The sequence below is a fragment of the Enhydra lutris genome, unplaced genomic scaffold (genome assembly GCF_002288905.1).
Source record: "Enhydra lutris kenyoni isolate GAN:26980312 unplaced genomic scaffold, ASM228890v2 scaffoldscaffold81, whole genome shotgun sequence".
In the NCBI taxonomy this organism is placed as follows: domain Eukaryota; kingdom Metazoa; phylum Chordata; class Mammalia; order Carnivora; family Mustelidae; genus Enhydra; species Enhydra lutris.
In genome coordinates, this window is record NW_019154165.1 from 526709 (window position 1) to 548992 (window position 22284).

Here is a 22284-nt window from a genome sequence, read left to right on the forward strand (position 1 = left end):
ATTAATTACGGGACAGCCATTTAACGGAATATGATGCAGCTGTTAAAATACTAATTATGAAGATTATGTAGCAACTCAGAAAGTGTTTATTATATAATAAAAGCAGAATACAAAATGGTCTGTATGCTAGGACTAAAATTATGTAGAAGTATGCACGCACACAAACTGATCAGAATGAGAACAGGAAAAGGAACAAATGAATACAGATGATGTGTTTAGGGTGTTTGGGGAGGTACTGTTTGTGATTTTCTTAAGCTCTTTGCAAATTCCCCTCGTTGTTGTTAGAATGTCTTTGCGCATAAATACAAACTGACAGAGGAAAAAAACATGTATACTGAAAAAGGTACTTGGATTCCCTCAAGTCCTTGGACAAGCTGTGGTACAAAAGTAAACAAACCACTGACCTGGGAGGCAAGAGACCAGCTCCTCACCCCACCCCCACCCCTAACTAGCTGTGGGATCTTGACTAAGTAAACTCTGCAGCTCTAGCCCCCATTTCTCCTACGCTCTCTGGCTGCGAGTCCCATGGTTGTTCCTCACTCCCAAATCAAATCCCGTCATTTCTGTTCACTGTACCACCATCTCCTCCAATGACCTCAGATGGAAAATCTCAGTATTCCCCGTCCATTCATTGTCTTATCACCTTCACTCTCTCTAATTCCCACCTCCCGTCCATTGTCCCTCCTTTCCAATAATCATTTATAGCATGCTTCACTATGGGCCTGGTTTCAGATAGAGAGGAGTCCCTGCCCTCCTAGTCAGCACTGTCTGGTTGAGAAGAGCCAACAATTTTTTCCTCTCTTGCACCTTTGCAGACTGGGTAAAGTGGGGGGGGGGTGTAGAGACACATAAAGCAGGACCTCCTGAGTAATGAGCTTGACCCCGTGGTGGGAGGAGTTTAGGCACAGGCTGGATACTCTTGAGGGGTAACATAGTAAGTCTTGGTAGAATGAGTGGGCTGTTGACTCAATTTATTCATTCAACACGTATTTACCAAGTGCTGGACACAGCACCAAGCTCTCTGTTAGGTGGCAAAGGGCCTGACCAGATGAATTAGGGCAGTCTCTGTTATGGGGATCACGGAGATGCTCACAGTCTAGTGAAGGACAGACGAGGACACTACTCATTACACTGCAATGTGCAATGTGCTAAGTTCTTTCTCCGTGTTTGAACAAAGGGCTCTGAGGCAGAGGAATGTGGGATTGACCGTGCCTGCAGGGGCTGCAGGCTCACAGAGCAAGCCAGAAGGACTTGAGTTGTTAGGTATCCCTGAGGCTGAGGAGTGGGACTAGATACCCAGAAAAGGGGAGTGGGCTGTTCCCATGGCAGGTCCAGGCTGAGGAATCATCAGGTCCACAGGCAGGACGCTTGAAAGAGGCAGCTTTCTGAGAGTGGTAAATAGTTTGGAGTGGCTTAAGCTTTGAGGTTTAGGATGGGGGAAGGGAGCAATGAGTGTCCAGGGGCAGTCAGAGGCAGGTGAAAGGCGGTGAGACCTGAGAGACCAGGTAGGAGGGCCAAGGGCAGTTTCAAAGTAGGAAAGTAGTATGATTAGATCTAAGTTTTGGTAAGATAACCAGATGGTCTCTAATGTCTCCTCTCTTCCCTTAGACTTCATGGTAAGTGCCAAAAGTGTGCTATAGGAACTTAGGGGCAGGGTGCCAAGGTTCTAGCAAGGATCCTACCCTCCTGCCCCCTACACTCCACCACCTAAGCGATCTGGGAGAAGCAAGAGAGAATAAAAATGTTGGGTCTATCTGGGGGCGCCTGGGTGGTTCAGATTTCCGTTCAGGTCAGGATCTCAGCGTCATGGGATGGAGCCCCTCCCTGGGCTACGCACTCAGCCCCGAGTCAGCTTGGGGTTCTCTCTCCCCTCTCCCTCTGCTCCTCCCCCTGCTCTGGTGCGTTCTCTCTCTCTCTCTCAAATAAATATCTTTTTTTTTTAAATGTTGGTTCTTCCCAATTTACAGGATGGGCAGTTTGGCTGGCTCAAGGGAACTCGGAAAAAGGGACAAACAAAATATGTTTCAGAATTAATATTAAATATCTATTAAAATACATTCTGCTGAGAATACTCAGACTCATGAATCATAGACCTGCACCCCTTTAACAATACATTATATGTTAAGAAAAAAAATACGTTCTACTGATTTTACAATCTCTTGTACGTGGGACTTCAATTAGCCTCACTCTGCCCTGTCCTCGAAGGAAGGGACCATGTCTAGCTCATCTTGTATTTCCAGCAGCTAACACTAAATCACAGCGTACCCGAGGCGCTCAGCAAATATTGGTTGCGGGGGGAGGCTGGAGAAAGAGAAAATCGCCCAAGCTTCGACCCTATGACCTCCCACCAGCAGGTGGCAAGATAGAATCCGGGTGCTCTGGGAAAGGGCGGAACTGGGCGGAGCGTTTGCGGCTCCGTCGCGCGCAGCCTCCGACCTTCTTTTCTCGGGTACCGGAAGAAGGCGGTTCTCTTTTCGTTCCTAGCGCAGCCATGGTAAGGAGGCTTCTTCGCGAGCTCTCGGGGTCCATCAGCTTCCATCCTTCCAGAGCTGGGGCTACCCGGAGCTCCGGGGTCACCGCAGGGGGTAGTCGGGGGGAGGCGAAGGCACTGCGACCTGCGGGTGGACCAGGCGGGCTCGAGAGCGAATTGTGGCCCCGGAGGAAGGGGGAGATGGGTGCCACTGGCGGGAAGGCCTCGGTGTCTGGCCTGGCCAAGATGCCTGCCCGACCACGCATCCCATCTCCGGCCGGGGCGGAGTGGGGGGATGGATGATGGGTCCGGGGCGGGTGGGTGCTGGGTAAGCCAGGCCAAGAAGCATTTTCTTAGTCGCTGTTACTTATTTATGTATCTATTTATTTTTGGTACGGCCTGACTTGACGTAGTGTGGCTGGTAAGCATGTGTACACGACGTTAACATGCTTCCGCATTATAAAGTGAAAGCAGTTCTCATCTTGTGCCCTTGAGTACGAGAGAGCAGCTCTTAGCACGTGGTTTTGCTGAGAGCAGGTGACTGTTGCATGCACCAGACACTTTGTAACCAGGTGGTGAAGTTGGGAAAACTTTGCTATGTGACAGAGTAACCGAGTAGCAGCACAGATTGAACTCTTGCCCATTTCTGTTGCCGGCTCGCCCCGTGCCACAGTGTCCAACCCTTGGCCATTTTGCCAGAACGGTTTTGGGGGACGGGGGAGATAGCCTCAAGAAGGGGGCACGCTTTTTTTTTTTTTAAGATTTTATTTATTTATATATTTATTTGACAGATCACAAGTAGGCAGAGAGGCAGGCAGATGGAGAGGGGGAAGCAGGCTCCCTGCTGAGCAAAGATCCTGATGTGGGGCTCATCCCAGGACCCTGAGATCATGACCTGGGCTGAAGGCAGAGGCTTAACCCACTGAGCCACACAGGTGCCCCAAAGTGGGCGTCCTTTTAAGCAGTAACTTTGAAAATACTTAGAGCCCTCCCCAAAGACAGTAATTCCTAATCTCTGTCCAGCAGAGGGGGGCAGTTGAAGTTGATGGAACCTATAGTATTTGCTACATAACTACGCTTTTGCTTCTGTGCATTTTGTCACTGGCCCCACACTTTCTAACCACACATTTTGCTGGAGAGGCAGCAGGAGACTGAGTTCTTTGAAGAAGTTAAGAGAATTGGTAAGCTGTTCTTGAAACAACCTGTAACCGTTTTAATGGCAGTGAAATCTAAAACCCTGAAATTCTCCTTCAGGCTCGTGGTCCCAAGAAACATCTGAAGCGTGTAGCAGCTCCAAAGCATTGGATGCTGGATAAACTGACTGGTGTGTTCGTAAGTATCATATTGTAAGCATATATGATAAATTGTAAGTACCTTGAGGGACACGTTCAGGGAACCTGTTTTATACTTCTTTATGTACCAGGCATCCCTGATTACTTTTATCTGTAAATTATTTGGGCACAGGATTATGGGTAGAGTGTTCTTGTCATCCTGTTTTTGAAGGCATTCTGCTACCTAAGTGCATTCCGCCTCTTAGCTCTGCCTCATTCATTCCATATACCATATAGTACACTTATGTGGACTCCAAACTCAAACGTTCCTAATGGGCCTGGACCTCTGAAAGGGAAAGATGCTATAAAGCTTTTTCGTTTGGAATAGTTTGACAAGTTTTGAACACCTCTTGTTTACCCAAATTCGGGGGCTGGTGAACAGACTTGGTGTCTATTTTAATGGATTTCAGGACGTAGGAAGTGGCTTTGAGTGAATCCCAACGTACGTTTAAGCTAATTTTAAATCATTTTACAGGCTCCTCGCCCATCTACTGGTCCCCATAAGCTGAGAGAGTGTCTTCCTCTCATCATTTTCTTAAGGAACAGACTTAAGTATGCTCTAACAGGAGATGAAGTAAAGAAGATCTGTATGCAGCGTTTTATTAAGATTGATGGCAAGGTCCGAACTGATATAACATACCCTGCTGGTTTTATGGGTAAGTGGTTGGTGGTGGGCGCTTCGTGCTGGCTCCTTTTGGTTTTCTCTTCCTCTCCAAAATGGCGGTCATATTGAATATTGGTGGGCTTTTTTTAATCAGTCACAGAAGTAAAGCATGACTTTGCCCTTCCGTTTCGTTACTAACCTAGCGTAGGGCTGTAAAGAGTCATGAATCATTTCTCAAAACCGAATTCCAATTCACTTTGAGTTTTGCATGTCATAAAAACAGGGTTTTGAAACATTAAGAGATTGGCTAGCTGTCATCATTGGTCTCAGGAGTTCTTGTCCCAATTTGAAATGGGAAGCATAGGGTGGTTTTTCTAGTGGTGTGGTTACTCGGCATGAGGTAGTGGGGCTGTATAGTAACCTTAGTTACTGTTCTGATGTCAGATGTCATCAGCATTGACAAGACTGGAGAGAATTTCCGTCTGATCTATGATACCAAGGGTCGCTTTGCTGTTCATCGGATTACACTCGAGGAGGCCAAGGTGAGCATTCCAAACAAGCTGGGTTTTCATTCAGAAAGTTACTTGGTTCTAAGTGAGAGCCTGGAGTGAGTATGTGGGCCTAGTCCGTTGCAGTGAGGTAGATAAAGATTACTTAACTTCAGGTATACCTGAAAATAGCCAGTTAAGTTGGATGGGATTCTGTTGTGTGTGCAGTTGCATGTCATGTTATTAAAAGTCCTGCTAAGAGTGGCATCACAGTTTGTCGCTGGATATCTAATAATTGATCCCCATTTGAAGTTAACACCTTCAAAGATCGTTTTATTTTATGGCAGAAAAAATTTTCTAGTTTAACAGTGGCTTCCAGGTTGTCTTCTAGAGGCAAAGAAAGTGATTTCTAAGATTTATTAGTACCTGAAGTATGGGTCCTTTTAAGTACAAGGGACCAGAAAACCAATATTAGTCCAATCTGATTGGCTCTTTGTCATGTCTCCATTTGTGGCTCTAGCTTTACTCTGGGGGAAAGGAAAGGTGTTAATGGAGGAGAATGGTCATCCTTCGGGCATTTGTTTGAGATAGTTCCCCTAAAAAAGATTACAGACATTGATTATTTAATCCAGTTTGTTGTAGTGGTTTTACACAAAAGTTTAAGGCCCCTTGAATTACTGGCTATAAATGAAGGTTAATTCAATTGGATGTTTCAGTTCCTAATTGCCTTAGCTGCCTCGTTCTCAGCAGGCTGGGGGGTATGTCCAGTGGCATCAAGGTGATTTGATTTACTTGGGGAAGGTCAGGGAGCGAAAGTCCAAGGTCCACATGCCTTGTGTGAAATGTTTGTTGATTAGGGGCACTGGTAATGCAATTGCAGTTGGTGAGACAAAACTCAGTTGTGTGAAAGAAAGAGCCGCCCAGAGGCGCTTGTTAGGGGGCTGATGCTGGTAAGTTGGAGGGGAAAATTCAGGTCACCTCTGAGGCTGAAACAGCCTCTGGAAAGCAGGGTGATCAGCCCATGCACTGAGGGAGTCCCCCTGTTGGTGAATTAGGAGGTTGTAGAGCCTTTGATCCCTTGGACTTGAACGAGTGTGGTACAAGGAAAAGCCCTAACAGGAAGACGACCTTAGAGAGGGACAGCACAAAAGAAATTTACAGGGGGTAGGAAGTCAAGTCCAGGACACCGTTCTGTACTTCGGGAAACCAGCAGTTCCTGTGTAGGGCTGTTGCCTTTAACTGATGATTGCATTTCTAACACGGTGACTTGGGGTTTTGAAATTACTTTTTGCTACATTTTGGAGCATGGTGCATGTAAGCTAAACTAAATGTGGTGAACTTGTGTTTCCAGTACAAGTTGTGCAAAGTGAGAAAGATCTTTGTGGGGACAAAAGGAATCCCCCATCTGGTGACTCACGATGCTCGCACCATCCGCTATCCTGATCCCCTCATCAAGGTCAATGACACCATTCAGATTGATTTGGAAACCGGAAAGATTACTGATTTCATCAAGTTTGACACTGGTAAGCAGCCTCAGTGCTACCTGGACGTCTTTATTTTGTCTGGGCATTTTCTTAAAAGCCTGGGTATAAGAGCTATTCTTTACTCTTGTTGTTCTCTCTCTCTCTCTCTCAGGAATGTAATCAAGCATTAGGATTTGCACTGGGGCTAGGGTACAGGGTTTGGTTTTGTTTTGAACCCTCTTAGGTTCAGATGTACACCTAATTAGCAACCAGAGCTGGAGGTTTTTTGATGTAGTAAGGGATGGGGAAGGGGCAACTCGTGACATTTGAAGAAATGGGCAAGCAATGTGTAGAACTTCATGGTGTTTCATTTCAGCATGGCTTGGTAGTGATGGGGATGTGTTCTGAATGGGGGGAGTGGCGGCCTTGGGGAGCTGTGAGGGGTTGAAACATGACCAGGTTTCCCTTGGGCGGAGGGCAGAAACAGCCAGCCAGGTATGTGTAGTATAGTATGTTCACTTCCAGAGAGGCCCTAATGCTCAGAATATTCTGGGCGGATCTTTAGGTGTGAGAGAGAGGGGTGGGGTACATCCTAAGAGAACCCTGAGAGTCCTTGCTTGGCTAACCTATCCAGAGAAGTAAAATGGGAAAAATGACTAATTTTGTCTTAAAGCTGTCTCTTGTCATTTGTCACATTGGGTTATGAGTTGGCATGGTGCCGGGCTCTAAGCAGATTACTTCTTCTCCCCAGGTAATCTGTGTATGGTGACTGGGGGTGCTAACCTGGGAAGAATTGGTGTGATCACCAACAGAGAGAGACACCCTGGTTCGTTTGATGTGGTTCACGTGAAAGATGCCAATGGCAACAGCTTTGCCACCCGACTGTCCAACATTTTTGTTATTGGCAAAGTAAGTCTGGGTTTCCCTGCCCAGATGCAGGGACCACTGGGAGTGCAGCGCCTGGCTCCCAGCCGCCTCTGCTGATCCTAGTGGAGAGCCTGTTCCGGGGTAGGGCTCAGCACAGTGCGGGGCCAGGGCCAACCTGGGCTCTTGCAGTATCACAGAATCCTGATCACCTTGCTTGGTGAAAAGTGCCAGTGATGGAGTGAATATGCCTTATACTTAGGTTCGTTAATTTGCACCTGTGGGGCTGGATGGGGGTGGTGCTAGTAGTCCACCTTGGACCTGCTTCCATAACTGTAAATCATTAACTACGAAGGGTACTGTAGTTTGCATCTGTTTGGGCAGCAGGTTTAATAGGGTGATGCCCGCGGCCCAGGCAGTGGATGTTTCTGCCGAATGGGCATCTGAATGTCTTAAGACTACCTGGCTGTTGCTAAAGGTGCTCAGGCCTCTGTTTCTTTAAATGAGATGACAGGTGCGGTGTGTGCCAAGCTGCCAGTGGGAGTTAGTGTGTGGTGGCTTGTAATGCTCCTTCTCTTCTCCCGCAGGGCAACAAACCATGGATTTCTCTTCCCCGTGGAAAGGGTATCCGCCTCACCATTGCTGAAGAGAGAGACAAGAGACTGGCGGCCAAACAGAGTAGTGGGTAGAATGGTCCCTAGGTGACGTGATTGGAAGTCTTTATACCTAATTAAAGGTCATACAGCACGATAAATTGTCTCTTTGGTGTTTGTTGTGGTTTGGGTTGGGGTTTTGTGTTCATTTATAGTTGCCTCCTGTTTGACTTACAGCTTGAAAAGTACATTGACTCCTCAGGCAAGCTTAGGCATTCTGTGATACATGGCTAAGATCTTTATTCATGAGAGACAGAGGGAGAAGGAGAAGCAGGCGCCCCACAGAGCAGGGAGCCTGACCTGGGGCTCAATCCCCAGGATCATGACCTGAGCCAAAGGCAGACGCTTAATCCACTGAGCCACCCAGGCCCCCCCTTTGTCTTTTTTTAGACTGGACTCTGGGTGATGGGAGGGAGAACACAAAGGACTTGTCAAAGAAGGAGCAGCAATTAACCCAGGAGCCGGGAGAGCCGGGGGGGGGGGGGGCAGAAATCATCTGTTCTACTGATTCTTCACTTAAAAAAATAATAAACAGGGCCCCTGGGTGGCTCAGTTGGTTAAGCAACTGCCTTTGGCTCAGGTCGTGATCTAGAGTCCCAGGATCAAGTACCACATCAGGCTCCCTGCTCAGCAGAGAGTCTGCTGCTCCTGCTGACCTCTCCCCTCTCATGCTCTCTCTCTCATTCTCCCTCTCTCAAATAAATAAAATCTTAAAAAAAAATAATCAGTGCCCTTCTTCCTCTGGTCTTCATTGCACTCATTGGCTCATCTTTTTCCCATTCTTGCCCAGCTTGATCTCACCCAGGGTGGAAATCTCCAGATGTGGACACAGTGCTTAAGTGCACGGGCTCTTGATGCAACAAAGCAAAGCACTTCCTTGGACTTAATCTAATGTCTCCAGCTGCCACTGCAGTCCTCACCTCCATTCCTTGGGGGACTGTAAAAACTATCCTGTAGAAAGGCAACTTGTTCCTGCTCCCTGGAGTGTGTAGGGTCATGTCAGGCTTGCCTCTCAATCTTTTTTTAAGATTAATTTTTAGAAGGGGAGGAGTGGAGGGAGAGAAAGAGTCTCTGACAGACTCCCAGCTGAGCAAAGTCCAATACCTGGCTCAGTCTCCTGACCCTGAGATCATGACTGGAGCCAAAACCAAGTCAGTTCCTCAACCAACAACAACCATCCAGGTGCCCCTTGCCTACCAATCTTTAAGATTTATGTTAGAGGTGGGGCAGAGGGAGAAGAAGCAAATTCTCAAGCAGAGTCCCTACTGAGCGCAGAGGCCGCCCTGGGGCCTGGTCCCAGTATCCTAGGATCATGAGCCTGAGCTGGCTTAACCAATTGAGCCAACCAGGTCCCCTGCCCACCATTTTTTTTTTCAAGATTTTATTTATTTGACAGAAAGGCAGGGAGAGCACAAGCAGGGGGAGTGGGAGAGAGCAGCAGGCTTCCTGCTGAGCGGGGAGCCCAGGACCCTGGGATCATGACCTGAGCCAAAGGCAGACACTTAACGACTGAGCCACCCACGTGCCCCCCTTCCCACCACTCTTGATTGTTCAAGGGGCTAGCTCTCTTCCTGTTCCCCTATAAGACATGCCTTACAAAAACAACCGCTTTTACCTCCTATAGCAGGGCTTACCAACCTTTATACTGTTGGCCCAGGTAACCTGGGGGTGGCTGTCCCATGGATTGTGGTATGTCAGACCACACCCCTGGCCTCAGACTACCAGGCGGTAGAGCATGCCTTCCGGTTCTGCCCAGTTGTGATCCCAGAATGACTCCAGACACAGCTCCCTCTTGGGGAGCAAAATTGCCTGTGTTCTGAACCACTGTCCTATAGATCCTGCTGTGTCTCACCGTCACTTTTTATTTAACAGCTTGTTGCAGCGACCTCTCAAGCTTACTAAATGATCCCACCGTGATAGGTTTGGGGGTCAAAACCGTTTTGGACATCTTAATCTGAGGCGTGATGAGCCTGGGTAAGGTCACTTTGCATGTTACACTGGGCATGGGGAATGGTCCTCCCTGGTGCCCAGGTGTGTGGTCCGACAGAGAAGGAGGCCTGCTGAACATCTGTGGCTTGCAGTGTCTTAGCCCCCCACCCCCACCCTGATCCCTGTGGACTGGATCCTGGGCCTGGAGTCAGGAGCCGCAGAATAACAGCAGAATAATGATCTTGTCAACAGAACAGGGCACGAACTCATCAGCTAAAAGAGGTACGGCCTAGGAATCTCCCAAGCCGATTTGGCCCCACAGGGCTTCTCTGCCTTTCATACTGCAGACTCCAAAGCACCACTGGCTGGGGCTTGAGAGCTGTCAAACCCGGGGCCTCAAGACCTCAGCTTAAGCAGGTGAAAGGGAATTTCTGCGAGGACAGGGTCCAACCAAAGCACGTCGGGGAGTGCTGTGCAAGTGGGCTTGCCAGACCTGTTGCTTCAGTGTGGTTGTCTTGTCAGGAGCGGAGCGCAGCAGGACAGGCAGTTCTGATGAGCCAGGCCAGAAGTAATCTTAAGGTGCCCCTTGAAAAATAGGCCAGGGAGACAGCGAAAGGCCCAAGGGCAGGAGTCCCTAAGTCCTGGTGGATTCTCTTGCCGCCCCTCCGGATCACTGCCCCGAGGCTGCTCTTTCTAAGTCTCAGCCCAGCAGATGATGGAAGTGATTTGAATTTTAGCTAAGGAACCAAAGCAAACGTGGGGAGTGAGAGGCCTCCCAGTTGGTTCTTTCCACCCGCGCAGGGGTTTCCTAGCTGCCTCATCGTCCAGCCATCTTGCACAACAGAAGAATTGGGGTGTTTGGCTGCAGTCTCCTCGCATCCTTTTTTTTCTTTTTATGTCTCTACATGTAAGTTGATTTCTGTCAGGTTTTTAATTCCACTTAATATGAGTTACCAGAGTTATATTAGTTTCAGATGTACAATCTAGTGATTCGACAATTCCACACGGTACCTGCTGCTTATCACAAGTGTGCTCCTTAATCCCCATCATCTGTTTCCCCCAACCCCACCCCCCACCTCCCCTCTGATAGCCAGCAGTTTGTTCTCTAAAGTTAAGAGTCTGTTTCTTGGTTCGTCTCTCTTATTTTTTTCCCCTTTCCTCTTTGTTTCTTAAATTCCACATATGAGTGAAATCATGGTATTTGTCTTTCTCCGACTTAAATTGCTTAACATGATACACTCTAGCTCCACCCACATCATTGCAAATGGCAAGATTTTATTCTTTTCTTATGGCTGAATAATATTCTATTGTGTATATACACCACATCTTTATCCATTCATCAATCCATGGACACTTGGGCTGCTTCCACAACTTGGCTATTATAAATAATCCTGCTATAAACTAGGGCTGCATGTATCCCTTTGAATTAACGCTTTTGTATTTTTTGGATCAAGACCCAGGAGTTCAATCTCTGGGTCATAGGGTAGTTCTATTTTTTTTTAAAGATTTTTTTAATCTATTTATTTGACAGAGAGAGAGGTCACAAGTAGGCAGAGAGACAGACGGGGGACAGGGGAAGCAGGTTCCTTGCTGAGCAGAGAGCCTGATTCGGGACTTGATCCCAGGACCCTGGGATCATGACCTGAGCTGAAGGCAGAGGCTTAACCCACTGAGCCACCCAGGCGCCCCATTTTTTTTTAAGATTTTATTTATTTATTTGACAGAGAGAGAGAGATCACAAGTAGAGAGAGAGGAGGAAGCAGGCTCCCCACTGAGCAGGGAGCCCGAAGTGGGGCTCCATCCTAGGACCCTGAGACCATGACCCGAGCCGAAGGCAGAGGCTTAACCCACTGAGCCACCCAGGTGCCCCTATTTTTAACTTTTTGAGGAACCTCCATGCTGTTTTCCAGAGTGGCTGCACCAGCTTGCATTCCCATCCACAGTGCACGAGGCTTCCTTTTTCCTCACATCCTCACCACCATCTGTTGTTTCTTGTCTTGTTGATTTCCACCATTCTGACAGGTGTGAGGTGATAGCTCATTGTAGTTTTGATTTGCATTTCCATGCTGGTGAGTGATGGTGAGTGATGGTGAGTGATGATGAACATCTTTTCATGTATCGGCCATCTGGGTGTCTTTGGAGGAATGTCTGTCCATGTCTTCTGCCCATTTTTTAATTGGATTATTTGGTTGTTGGGTGTTGAGTTGTATAAGTTCTTTACATATTTGGGGTACTAGCCATTTATTGGATACGTCATTTGCAATTATCTCCCACCCCATAGGTTGGCTTTTAATTTTGCTGATTGTTTCTCTTCACTGTGCTTAAGCAAACAACATTTTAAATGTGTTTTGTTTTTTATTTGTTAAAGTAGCACAGGAATTTTTTTTGTATTAGCAACTAGCCCTGATGTGGGGAAGATTTCCATCCTAACAACCAGGTCGTATGGGTATACTTCGCTAAAGCAGCCTGAATATCATAAGACTGAGCTATAGATTTCCAAATAAAATGGCTCATGTCTTTGTAGGGCTTCCTAAGGCTTCCAGTTTGATTCATTAAAATCTTAGAGCTGGAGGGAAACTTAGAGATCATTTCAACAGGGAGGCAGACAAATGGTTACTGAGATGAAACTGACTGAGACAAACAGACCTTTCCTGGATTTGGCTTACTTCCCTTCTGCCTTCAGTGGGCTGGGCCTCATGCTTCAGTCAGAGAACAGCACGGCACAGCTTTGAGAAGAAGAAAAATACAGGGCACCTGGGTGATTCAGTCGTTAAGCGTCTGCCTTCAGCTCAGGTCCTGATCTCCGGGTCCTGGGATCCACATCAGGCTCCCTGCTCAGCGGAAAGTCGGCTTCTCCCTTTCCCACTCCCCCTGCTTGTGTTCCCTCTCTCGCCGCGTCTCTCTCTGTCAAATAAATTAATTAAAGAGAACAAATAGAATACAAACAACTAGGATTTATGTAGTACTTCATAGTTTACAAAAAGTCATCTTGATTTTTTGTAAGATGTTATTTATTTATTTGAGAGAGAGAGAGATAGCAAGAGGAAAAGTAAGAGGGGGAGTGGGAAGGATCAGGCTCCCCACTGAGCAGGATGCCCAATACTGGACTCAATCCCAGGCCCCTGGGATCAGAACCTGAGCTGAAGCAGCCGCTTAACCAACTGAGTCACGCAGGTGCCCAAAGAGTCATCTTGAATTTTTTGATATCCCAATCCTGTGTTCCTGCTCTAAACCAGACGTTACAGAAAGAATGATATCCTTCCGACTGCCTCCTGATCCACTCCAATCAGTTCTAGCCATAGTCTTCCCCATCTCAGGTCATGGCAAACTGTCTTAACCAATTACCTAAGCCAAACACTTTGGACATGTCTTGATTCATTTCCTTTTCTCACATGCCACATGTAATTTTATTAGAAAATCCTGTTGGTTCTACCTTCAGAATATATCCTGAATCCATATTTGGTGATATTTAGAAATTATTGCTAATTTTTTGTGAGATAATCATGAAAACTTTTCCAGAGATACATACTGAAGTATTTGTAGAAGAAATGACAAGCATCTGGAACTTGCTTTAGAATAATCTAGTGAGGGGCGCCTGGGTGGCTCAGTGGGTTAAGCCTCTGCCTTCCGCTCAGGTCGTGATCTCAGGGTCCTGGGATAGAGTCCCAAATCGGGCTCTCTGCTCAGCAGGGATCCTGCTTCCCCCTCCCTCTCTGCCTACTTGTGATCTCTCTCTCTCTGTCAAATAAATAAATAAAAATTAAAAATTAAAAAATAAAATAATCTAGTGAGTGAGGAAGAGCAAGTAAACAAGATTGACCATGTACTAATAATGTTGAAGTTGGGCAGTGGTTACATGGGATTCATTATACTAGTTCTACTTCAGTGTATGTTTGACATTTCTCACAATAAACTTATAAAGGAGCAAATAAATAGTATGATGTCTGCCACCCCAAATAATATTGGAATATTTCTTATTTTTTTAGATTTTTTTTTTATTTGTTTGTCAGAGAGAGAGGGAGAGAGAGCGAGCACAGGCAGACAGAATGGCAGGCAGAGGCAGAGGGAGAAGCAGGCTCCCCGCCGAGCAAGGAGCCCGATGTGGGACTCGATCCCAGGACGCTGGGATCATGACCTGAGCCGAAGGCAGCTGCTTAACCAACTGAGCCACCCAGGCGTCCCTATTTCTTATTTTTTAAAAAGATTTTATTTATTTGTCAGAGAAAGAGAGCACAGGCAGGGGGAGTGATGGGCAGAGGAGAAGCAGGCTCCCTGCTGAGCAAGGAGCCCAGTGTGGGGCTCGATTACAGGACCCTGGGATCATGACCTGAGCCGAAGCCAGATGCTTAACCCACTGAGCCACCCAGGGGCCTTGAGAATGTTATACTGTTTAAACAATAAATGATAAAAACAGAAATGTTCTCAAGAGAACAAACATTGTTTAACAACAACAGAAAGAAGAAACTTTCCAAGAGCCAACAGCTTTTCAGTTTATTCCTGGGGTTTTCCTAGGGATATACTCTTACCTTTTTCCTAGCTGTTCTAGCAACCATGAACAGGTATAATAATCATTGGTGTGCTCGTAAATGTTAACAGCCAACTCTCTAAAAAAAATGTGTACATATACATGTACACAGGTTTATGATGTTTCACTGATACAAAGGATGTATAACAATTTGCAAATAATAATGAAATAGGCAATTCTCTTCATTGTGCATTCCATATAATCAGTTGGGTCTCACAGATTGCTTTCTTTGATCTTTGCCAACTTTTTATAGCCATATAAATCTATGATTACAGTTACAATCGACTAAGAAATGTAGTTCTGACAAATATTTTGGTCTGTGTTAACACATGAGACAAAAGTGAAACAACAAAGACATTCATAAGAACGTCATTCATTTGTCAACGACGTGAGCAACTTCTTTGCTGACTCAGATAATAGTTCCCAAATGCAGAGAGAATATCTCCTTAATTTTTTGTACTAGTCCTAATGTATTGGCCACAAGATACAATGTGCTTCAAGTTTAATCTGCATTTTAATATTTTCTCTTTTGCTTCCTTAATTCTAGACCATCAGCAAAACAAACCCTCAAGTCCTGAGCATAGCGTTTGCCAGTTTCAAGCTACCACCGTGATGTCACTGAACAGGGAGCTGGGCGGAGATGAGCAGCAGCCTCCCATTCTATAGCATTTCCGCGACATATATACGATAGGCATAAATAATCTCGAGTTCATCGAGGTAATAGTAAAATGTAAAATGATTAGGAAGTAATAAGCATTTAGTATTTATTACTTTTGCATTTAATATAATTTGCTGAATTCTAAGTTTATATATTAACATTTAAATATAGCTTAAATATTTATATTTTTTACATTTCTAACAGTGGCTGTTTTTAACATGTAGCTCAGAAAAGTCCTGAAAATGTAACAGTCAGTTCTCAGGAGCTGGTATGAGCCAGCACACCATGTGGGTCATGGCAGAAGGCCCAGCTGGCTGCACTGGTCCTGCTGAGTGTGCCTCCTCACCACCCCTTACACATACCCTCCTCCTCCATCCTCTCAGCCACCTGTGCCATGGGTGACTTCCTTTCCTCCCACCCAAGTCTTTCCACCACACACTGCAGCCCAGTTCCTAGACCCTAGCTTGAATTGTGTCACTTCCTCTTCAAAACCTCTTGTTCGAAAGCATTGCCTATGGGTACCTGGGTGGCTCAGTTGGTTAAGTGTCTGCCTTCACCCCAGGTCATGATCCCAGAGTGCTGGGATCAAGTCCCACCATTGGGCTTCTTGCTCAGTGGGGAGTTTGCTACTCCCCCTGTTTGTGTGTGCTCTCTCTTGCTCATGCTCTCTCAAATAAGTAATAAAAATATTTTTAATTCTAAAAAAAAAAAGCACTGCCTATAGACTCAGGTCCAGATTCCTTGGGCTATCTTTGCAAGCCATCTCCATTGTGGTCCTAAGCTATTTTCTCAATAGAACAACACAGTATCTCCCAATTCGCAGGTCTCTAATCACCACAACTTCTTTCTTGGACCATCAGACCCTCATAGTCTTCCTCTTGGAAGATCCCCAAACATCTCAAACTTAGCTTGTTTTTAATTTTTTTTTATTTTTTAAGATTTTGTTTTATTTGACAGAGAGAGACACACAGCGAGAGAGGGAACACAGGCAGGGGGAGTGGGAGAGGGAGAAGTAGGCTTCCTACTGAGCAGGGAGCCCGCTGCGGGCCTCTGTCCCAGGACCACAGGATCATGACCTGAGCTGAAGGCAGACGCATAACAACTGAGCCACCCAGGTACCCCTAACTTAGCTTGTTTTTAGAATTCATCCTTTTTTTCTCCCTCCCACCCCCACAGTGCTTCTGTTTCTATAGTCCCTGATTTTCTCTTAGGCCTTCAAATTTACATTGTTTCCATCTCTCTTCATATTCTCTTTTTTAAAGATATCTATCTATCTGTCTATCTATTTAGAGAGCATGAGCAGTGGGAGGGGCAGAGGGAGAGGGAGAGAGAGAATCTCAAGCAGACACTGCACTGACCGCGAAGCCTGACATGGGGCTCCATCTCACAACTCTGAGATCATGACCTGAGCTGACAAAAGTCAGACACTTAACCAACTGAGCCACCCGGGTGCCCCTCTCTTCATATCCTTTTGACCCTTTTTTCTTCCAGGAACTTCTTCCACTCTCAGCCGTCCTTCAGGTCTCAACTGAGGTATTGTTTCCTCTGGGAAACTGCTGGGAAGTGCCCTCAGCACTCCATTTCTCTGTTCTTCCCATCCTAGATTCTACCTCGGTGTATTAAAATGGCCTATTTAGGGGGACCTGGCTGGCTTAGTCGATGGAGCACGTGACTCTTGATCTCCAGGTTGTGAGGTCAAGCCCCACTTTGGGCATAGAGCTTACTTAAAAAAATTGTCTATTTAATAATTATCATATGATCTCTCTGATAAGAGGAATTTGAGAGGCAGGGCAGGGGGTCATGGAGGGAAGAGAGGGAAAAATGAAACAAGATGGGACCAGAAAGGGAGACAAACCATAAGAGACTCTTTAGCTCAGGAAACAAACTGAGGGTTACTGGACGGGGTGGGGGGGAATGGGTGGCTGTGTGATGGACATTGGGGAGGGTATGTGCTATGGGGAGTGCTGTGAATTGTCTAAGACTGGTGATTCACAGACCTGTACCCCTGGGGCAAATAATACATTATATGTTGATAAAAAAATTGTCTATTTAATTGTCTGTCTCCCTCAAGAGTTTGCGAGGTCCACAAGGTTAATCTTGTTCCACACTGTAATCCCTACTATCTAGCCCAGTTACTGGCGTGTTGTGGGTGCTGAACAAATAACAAATGAGGAAGAGGTATATCCCGCAGTTCCCCTACAAACCCTCCCCTCCATCTGTCTTGTTTCCTCACTGTTTCCCCAAGCACACTATGTATTTTTCACTTCCAAAAAAAAAAAAAAAAAAAAAAAAAAAGGAAGCCAAAGTTTTTGCTTGTGCTTAAGGGGACGAGGTTAGAAAATGTCACCCTCTGAAATTAGAACTAATAGAATCAACATTGAATAGATGAAAACAGCCATCTACAAAATAATCCACTTTAAGGGTTGGTTTGTAAATGTGGTACAAGTGAGGCGAGGGCATTTCTCAGGTCTCTATGGTAATCAGCGTGTTGCCACAGGCTGGAGATCTGCCAAATATAAAGAAAGTGATAATGTCAATCAGTTGTAACCTGATTGTTAACGATAATGCTGTATAAGCAGGAGGCCCCTTGTGTCCATGGAGTCTTGAAAAGACTTGAGCCAAAGAGCAACACATTTTCTGTGCGTGATCATCATCGAGCGCCACATGTGGTCTTATACAGTTTACAAAGCACCTCCGTGTATTACCTCAATAAATCTCCATGATGACCCCACCAGGTGGACCTTAGTCCTCATTTTACAGATGACAGAAATGAAGTTCATTGCATTTGAACTTCATTTTTGAGGTGAATCAACTTGCCCTAAATCTCTCCCCCACCCACACACATTAATACCCACACCTTCACCAAGCCCACAGAGCATGAGATGGCTATGAACCCAAGGAGAGAAATACCCCTAGGGCAGAGACAGAAAGTTCTTGCAGTGACCAGTTGGTTAAACCACCTGCTTTGGTTCATTCTGATTCTGTGTTCTCAGGTAGCAGCTTTTAGCTCTGAAGAGTTTTGGCTCAGGGCCTTGGACCCCATGAAGGGAGTTGGGGGGGTGGCTAATGAGGGGGGCATGCAGCCAAACTTCAGCAAACATTTATTAGACAACTACTCTGTGCCCAGCGGTGCTAAGAGCATGGTATATAATGGTGAATAAGACACAGAGCTCCTCGGCAAACTGACAGCCTAATTACAGGAGTGTGACAAGAAATACAGTAGTCCCTTCTTATCTTTTCTTTTTTTAAGATTTTTATTTATTTGTCAGAGAGCGAGAGAGAGAAAGAGAGTAGAAGCAGGGGAAGGCAGGAAGAGGGAGAAGCAGACTCCCCACTGAGCAAGGGGCCCAATGCGGGGCTCGATCCTAGAACCCTGGGATCATGACCTGAGCCAAAGGCAGACATTTAACTGAGCCACCCAGGCATCCCTATTCCCTCCTTATCTGCATGTACCTATGATAAAGTTTAATTCATAAAGAAATAGTAAGAGATTAACAACAATGAATAAATAGAACAATTACGAAAATATTCTGCAATGAATGTTATGTGAATGCGGTCTCTGTCTCCCAAAATATCTTCTTGTACTGGACTCACTCTTCTTGTGATGATGTGAGATGATAAAATGCCTGCATGATGAGACGAAATGAGGTGAGTGACGTAAGCACCTTGACGTAGCGTTAAGCGGCTATTGACCTTTTGATGCTATGTTAGAGGAGGACCATCTGCTTCTGGACCACGGGCAACCTTGGGTCACTGAAACCGTGGAAGGCAGAACTGCAGATAGACTGACACATACAGTATGAGAGAGGCTCTAAAAAGGGAGCATGGGGTGCTCTGCGGGCCCATCTTCAGTGGTCTTGGGAGGGTCTGGGCAGGCTGCCCAGAGAAATCAATGCCTGAACTGATACCGCAAGGGACTTAGCAATACAAAAAGAGGTTGGAGGAATCAGGGTGGGGAGAGAAAAATTTAACAGGGAGACAGAGTGAGAAAACTGGGGGGTCGGGTGGGTAGAAGTATGTGACAACAAAAGGAAAGGGAAGAGGGGGGGGGTTGGGAGAAGTGCGGCTGGAGAGATAATCATAAAAGCCAAATTAATATAATCATAATGTATAGTACAATTTAACAAGATCCATGATGTCATGAACAATGATTATTAATCATTAGTTGATTAAATCAGTGATAATGTATATGGCTGGTACGGATGACTTTATACTTCTCTGATCTGACCGTCAGTGACTGATTCATGTACCTCCGTGTGGGGCACAGAGCTCAGCACGGGACTCGCACCCTCACAACCATCCTCCTGCCTAGGAACTGTTCTGTCCTACCAAGCAAGTGAGAGAATTGCAGGTCAGAGAGGTGAAGAGTGGACCAAAAGTCACACTAGCTGGTTTGGCATCAGGACTGAAGTTTAATATAAACTCCAGAGCCCATCCTGGAAAATGCTTGCTTAATGGCACAGTGCTGCATCAGGGCTGTATAGGAATTTCAACTTAATCCTAAGAAAAATAAAGAAATCAAAGAGCTCTGGGTTTTTGTTAATGTCAATTATTGTGTTAAATTGTGTTTTAAAGAATTCACCCTGGGGAGTGCCTGGGTGGCTCAGTTGGTGAAGCATCTACCTTCAGCTCGGGTCATGATCCCAGGGTCCTGCGATGGAGCCCCACATGGGGTTCCCTGCTCAGTGGGACCCTGCTTCTCTCTCTGCCCCTCTCCCTGCTAGTATGTGCGCGCTCTCTCTCTGTCCCAAATAAATAGATAAAATCTAAAATAAAATTAAATTAAAAAAGAACTCACCGTCACCCTGGCCGTGGGGTGAAGGATGGATTGGAAGGGGGAGAATAGAGGCAGGGGGGCAGGGGGGGCAGGGAGAAGGCTTTTACCTTTTACTTCATCTCTCTGATGGTTGTGGCTTGGACTAGGGAGGTGGCGGTGGGGATGGAGAGAAGGGAGTAGATTCACAAGATAGGTAGGAGGTAACATTGACAGGCCCTGGTGCCTGATGGGATGTGGGCAGCGAAGACAAAGAAAACTTGAGGATGACTCCCGGGGTTCTGGCTGAAGCAGGTGGATAAATGGCAGAGCCATTCCTCAAGAAGAGGGACATGAACCTGGCGATTCACAGACCTGTACCCCTGGGGATAAAAATATATTATATGTTTATAAAAAATAAAATTTAATAAAAAAAAAAGAATAAAAAAAAAAAAAGAAGAGGGACATGGAAGGAGGAGAAGGTTCTGAGGAAGAAGATACCCACTGAGTTCACACTGCAGGTGGAGCACTAGGTCCATGAGAGACACGAAGCCAGAGAGATGGTTTGAGAATTCAGAGAAGGGATCTGGACCAAGAGCCAGGATAAAGAAGGTGATCCCAGTCATGGAGGGGTGAGGTCTCCCAGGTGCGCAGGGTGAGAAAGGCGAGGGCGGATGAGCACCACTGTCTGGGGGAGGAGTGAAAAGCCTCCATAAGGCACTGTGGAGGTTCTGCTTGCTCTCCTGGGAGGAGAAAGGTGGTACGCCTGAGACAGAGTTACGACTCAGAGATGCCTCCCCAAAGAGGGTCGCTGGGCAGCCCCATTGCCGATTTGAGCCCTCGTGTAGTTTTCAGTGAGGATGAGGTTTTGGGGCTGCCTCTCTACCTAGGGTGAGGGCTGCTGAGAGCCAATGCCATTCCCTCAGCCGATCCCCATTCCCCTTGGGATACGAGGATCTCACAGGGTTTGATCCAACAGTTTGAAGAGACAGTATAGCATTGTAATGGAGCCTAGGGCCTTTGCAGCAAGACTGCCTGTGGACAAGACCTTGACCAGCATTTGCCCTCTGTTTAATGGTAGGCAAGTCACTTTACTCCCCTGAGTCTTACCTCTCCCTTCTGTAAAAGGAGGATAATAATTATACCAACCTCGCAGGGTCTGTTTGGAGGATAAAATGACCTAGAACATTCCCTGGCAGGTAGAAAACGCTATTGAATGTTCCCTGCTCCTGGCCAAGAAGAATGGGTCTGACCTATTACCGTTTCCAAATCCATATTCTCCAGGGTCCAATTGCTCAATAAACATGCTGAGGGCATTCAAAAGCAGGAACAACAACAAAAGTGTTGGGAGAAAGCATATGACAGTTGATATTTCAAAGGTCTCCATCAAAGTAGTCATCACAGGAAAAATCAGAACTTGGTTGGACTTTCTTCCCCTTTTTACATTTGGTACAATTTTTCCTCTGAATCACCTAATGATAATTGGTAGCATTAAGTGTGGAGTCGGGGGCGGGGGTCAATCCGCTCTTCTCAGTACTTAATGCCTCTGAGTCACAGTCTCTGATAATCCCATTAGAGCCTTTCATCAAGCCTGCAAAGGAAGTGTCATTTATATCCTTCTCTGTGGGGGTGGAAAATAAGGCTTAGAGAGATCAAGAACAGGCGAGGGACTGGATGGGAACCCAGGCAGATGTTGTCAGAGCCTCCCGTGAAGTGAGAAGATTGGATGATTCATGGTTCTGGGGGGTGGGGGTGGCAGGTCCCCGGCATGGGCCTATTTGTCCCATGTAAGAGGAATTCGTGCTTTCATGCAAGAAGTAAGGCAGTAAGGGGCCCTAGGCAAAGGCAAAGATGGCTCTTGAGGCCTTTTGGAAAGTCCCCTCCTTGGGGGCCATATGTTTGCAATCAGTGTGTGTATGGCCAGAGTTGGTGGCGGCGGGGCGGGGGTGGGGGGGGAGGGTGTTTGGTCCCTGTCTTGGCCAGTAGCCAAGCCAAATGTTTGTTGTGTGACTCCTCATAGCACAGAGCTCAGTCAACCCCTCGCTGAGCTGGGAATTTGTATGCCATAGTTAAGAACAACTTCGTCCCGTAACTGAGAAGGTTTCAAAAGTCCTCTGAGCTAGGGCTGGCCCAAGGCAGAACCAGGGAGGCGGAACGCCGGCCTCCCCTCCCCTCACACCATCCCTTTCTTTGCACATGACTTTCTTTCCCTTATACTCTCTCCATGCTCCAATGCTCCCTGTCTTCCTGTAGCCTTCCCCACCCCAGGACTTCCACTAAGGCCTGCCTGGCCATTGGCTTCATTCCCCATGCCCCACTTGTTGTGAAGAATGAGCCCTTTCGCCCCTCTAATTTTTTTTAAATTGACTCTTCCCCCAACGTGGGGCTTGAACTCGCGGTCCCTGAGATCAAGAGTCAAAGGCCCTACAGACTGAGACAGCCAGGATCCCCCCCTCCGCCCCGCAACAAAACAGCACTCATCCTTTATGGTCCCTAATCTTGGCTCTGCTTTGAAGCTTCTCCAACTTCCTCAGAAAGAGAGGGAC

General features: G+C 46.5%; 1 protein-coding gene across 1 annotated transcript; it reads left to right on the plus strand.

Annotated features, from left to right (window-relative positions):
• Nucleotides 1–2439: 2439 nt before the first annotated feature.
• Nucleotides 2440–7974, plus strand: LOC111160993 (ribosomal protein S4, X-linked). The gene is made up of 7 exons (XM_022524424.1): nt 2440–2494; nt 3725–3802; nt 4277–4457; nt 4850–4947; nt 6245–6416; nt 7108–7265; nt 7808–7974. The coding sequence occupies exons 1-7, from the start codon at nt 2492–2494 to the stop codon at nt 7907–7909; spliced, it is 792 nt and encodes a 263-aa protein (XP_022380132.1). The 5' UTR covers nt 2440–2491; the 3' UTR covers nt 7910–7974.
• Nucleotides 7975–22284: the final 14310 nt, after the last annotated feature.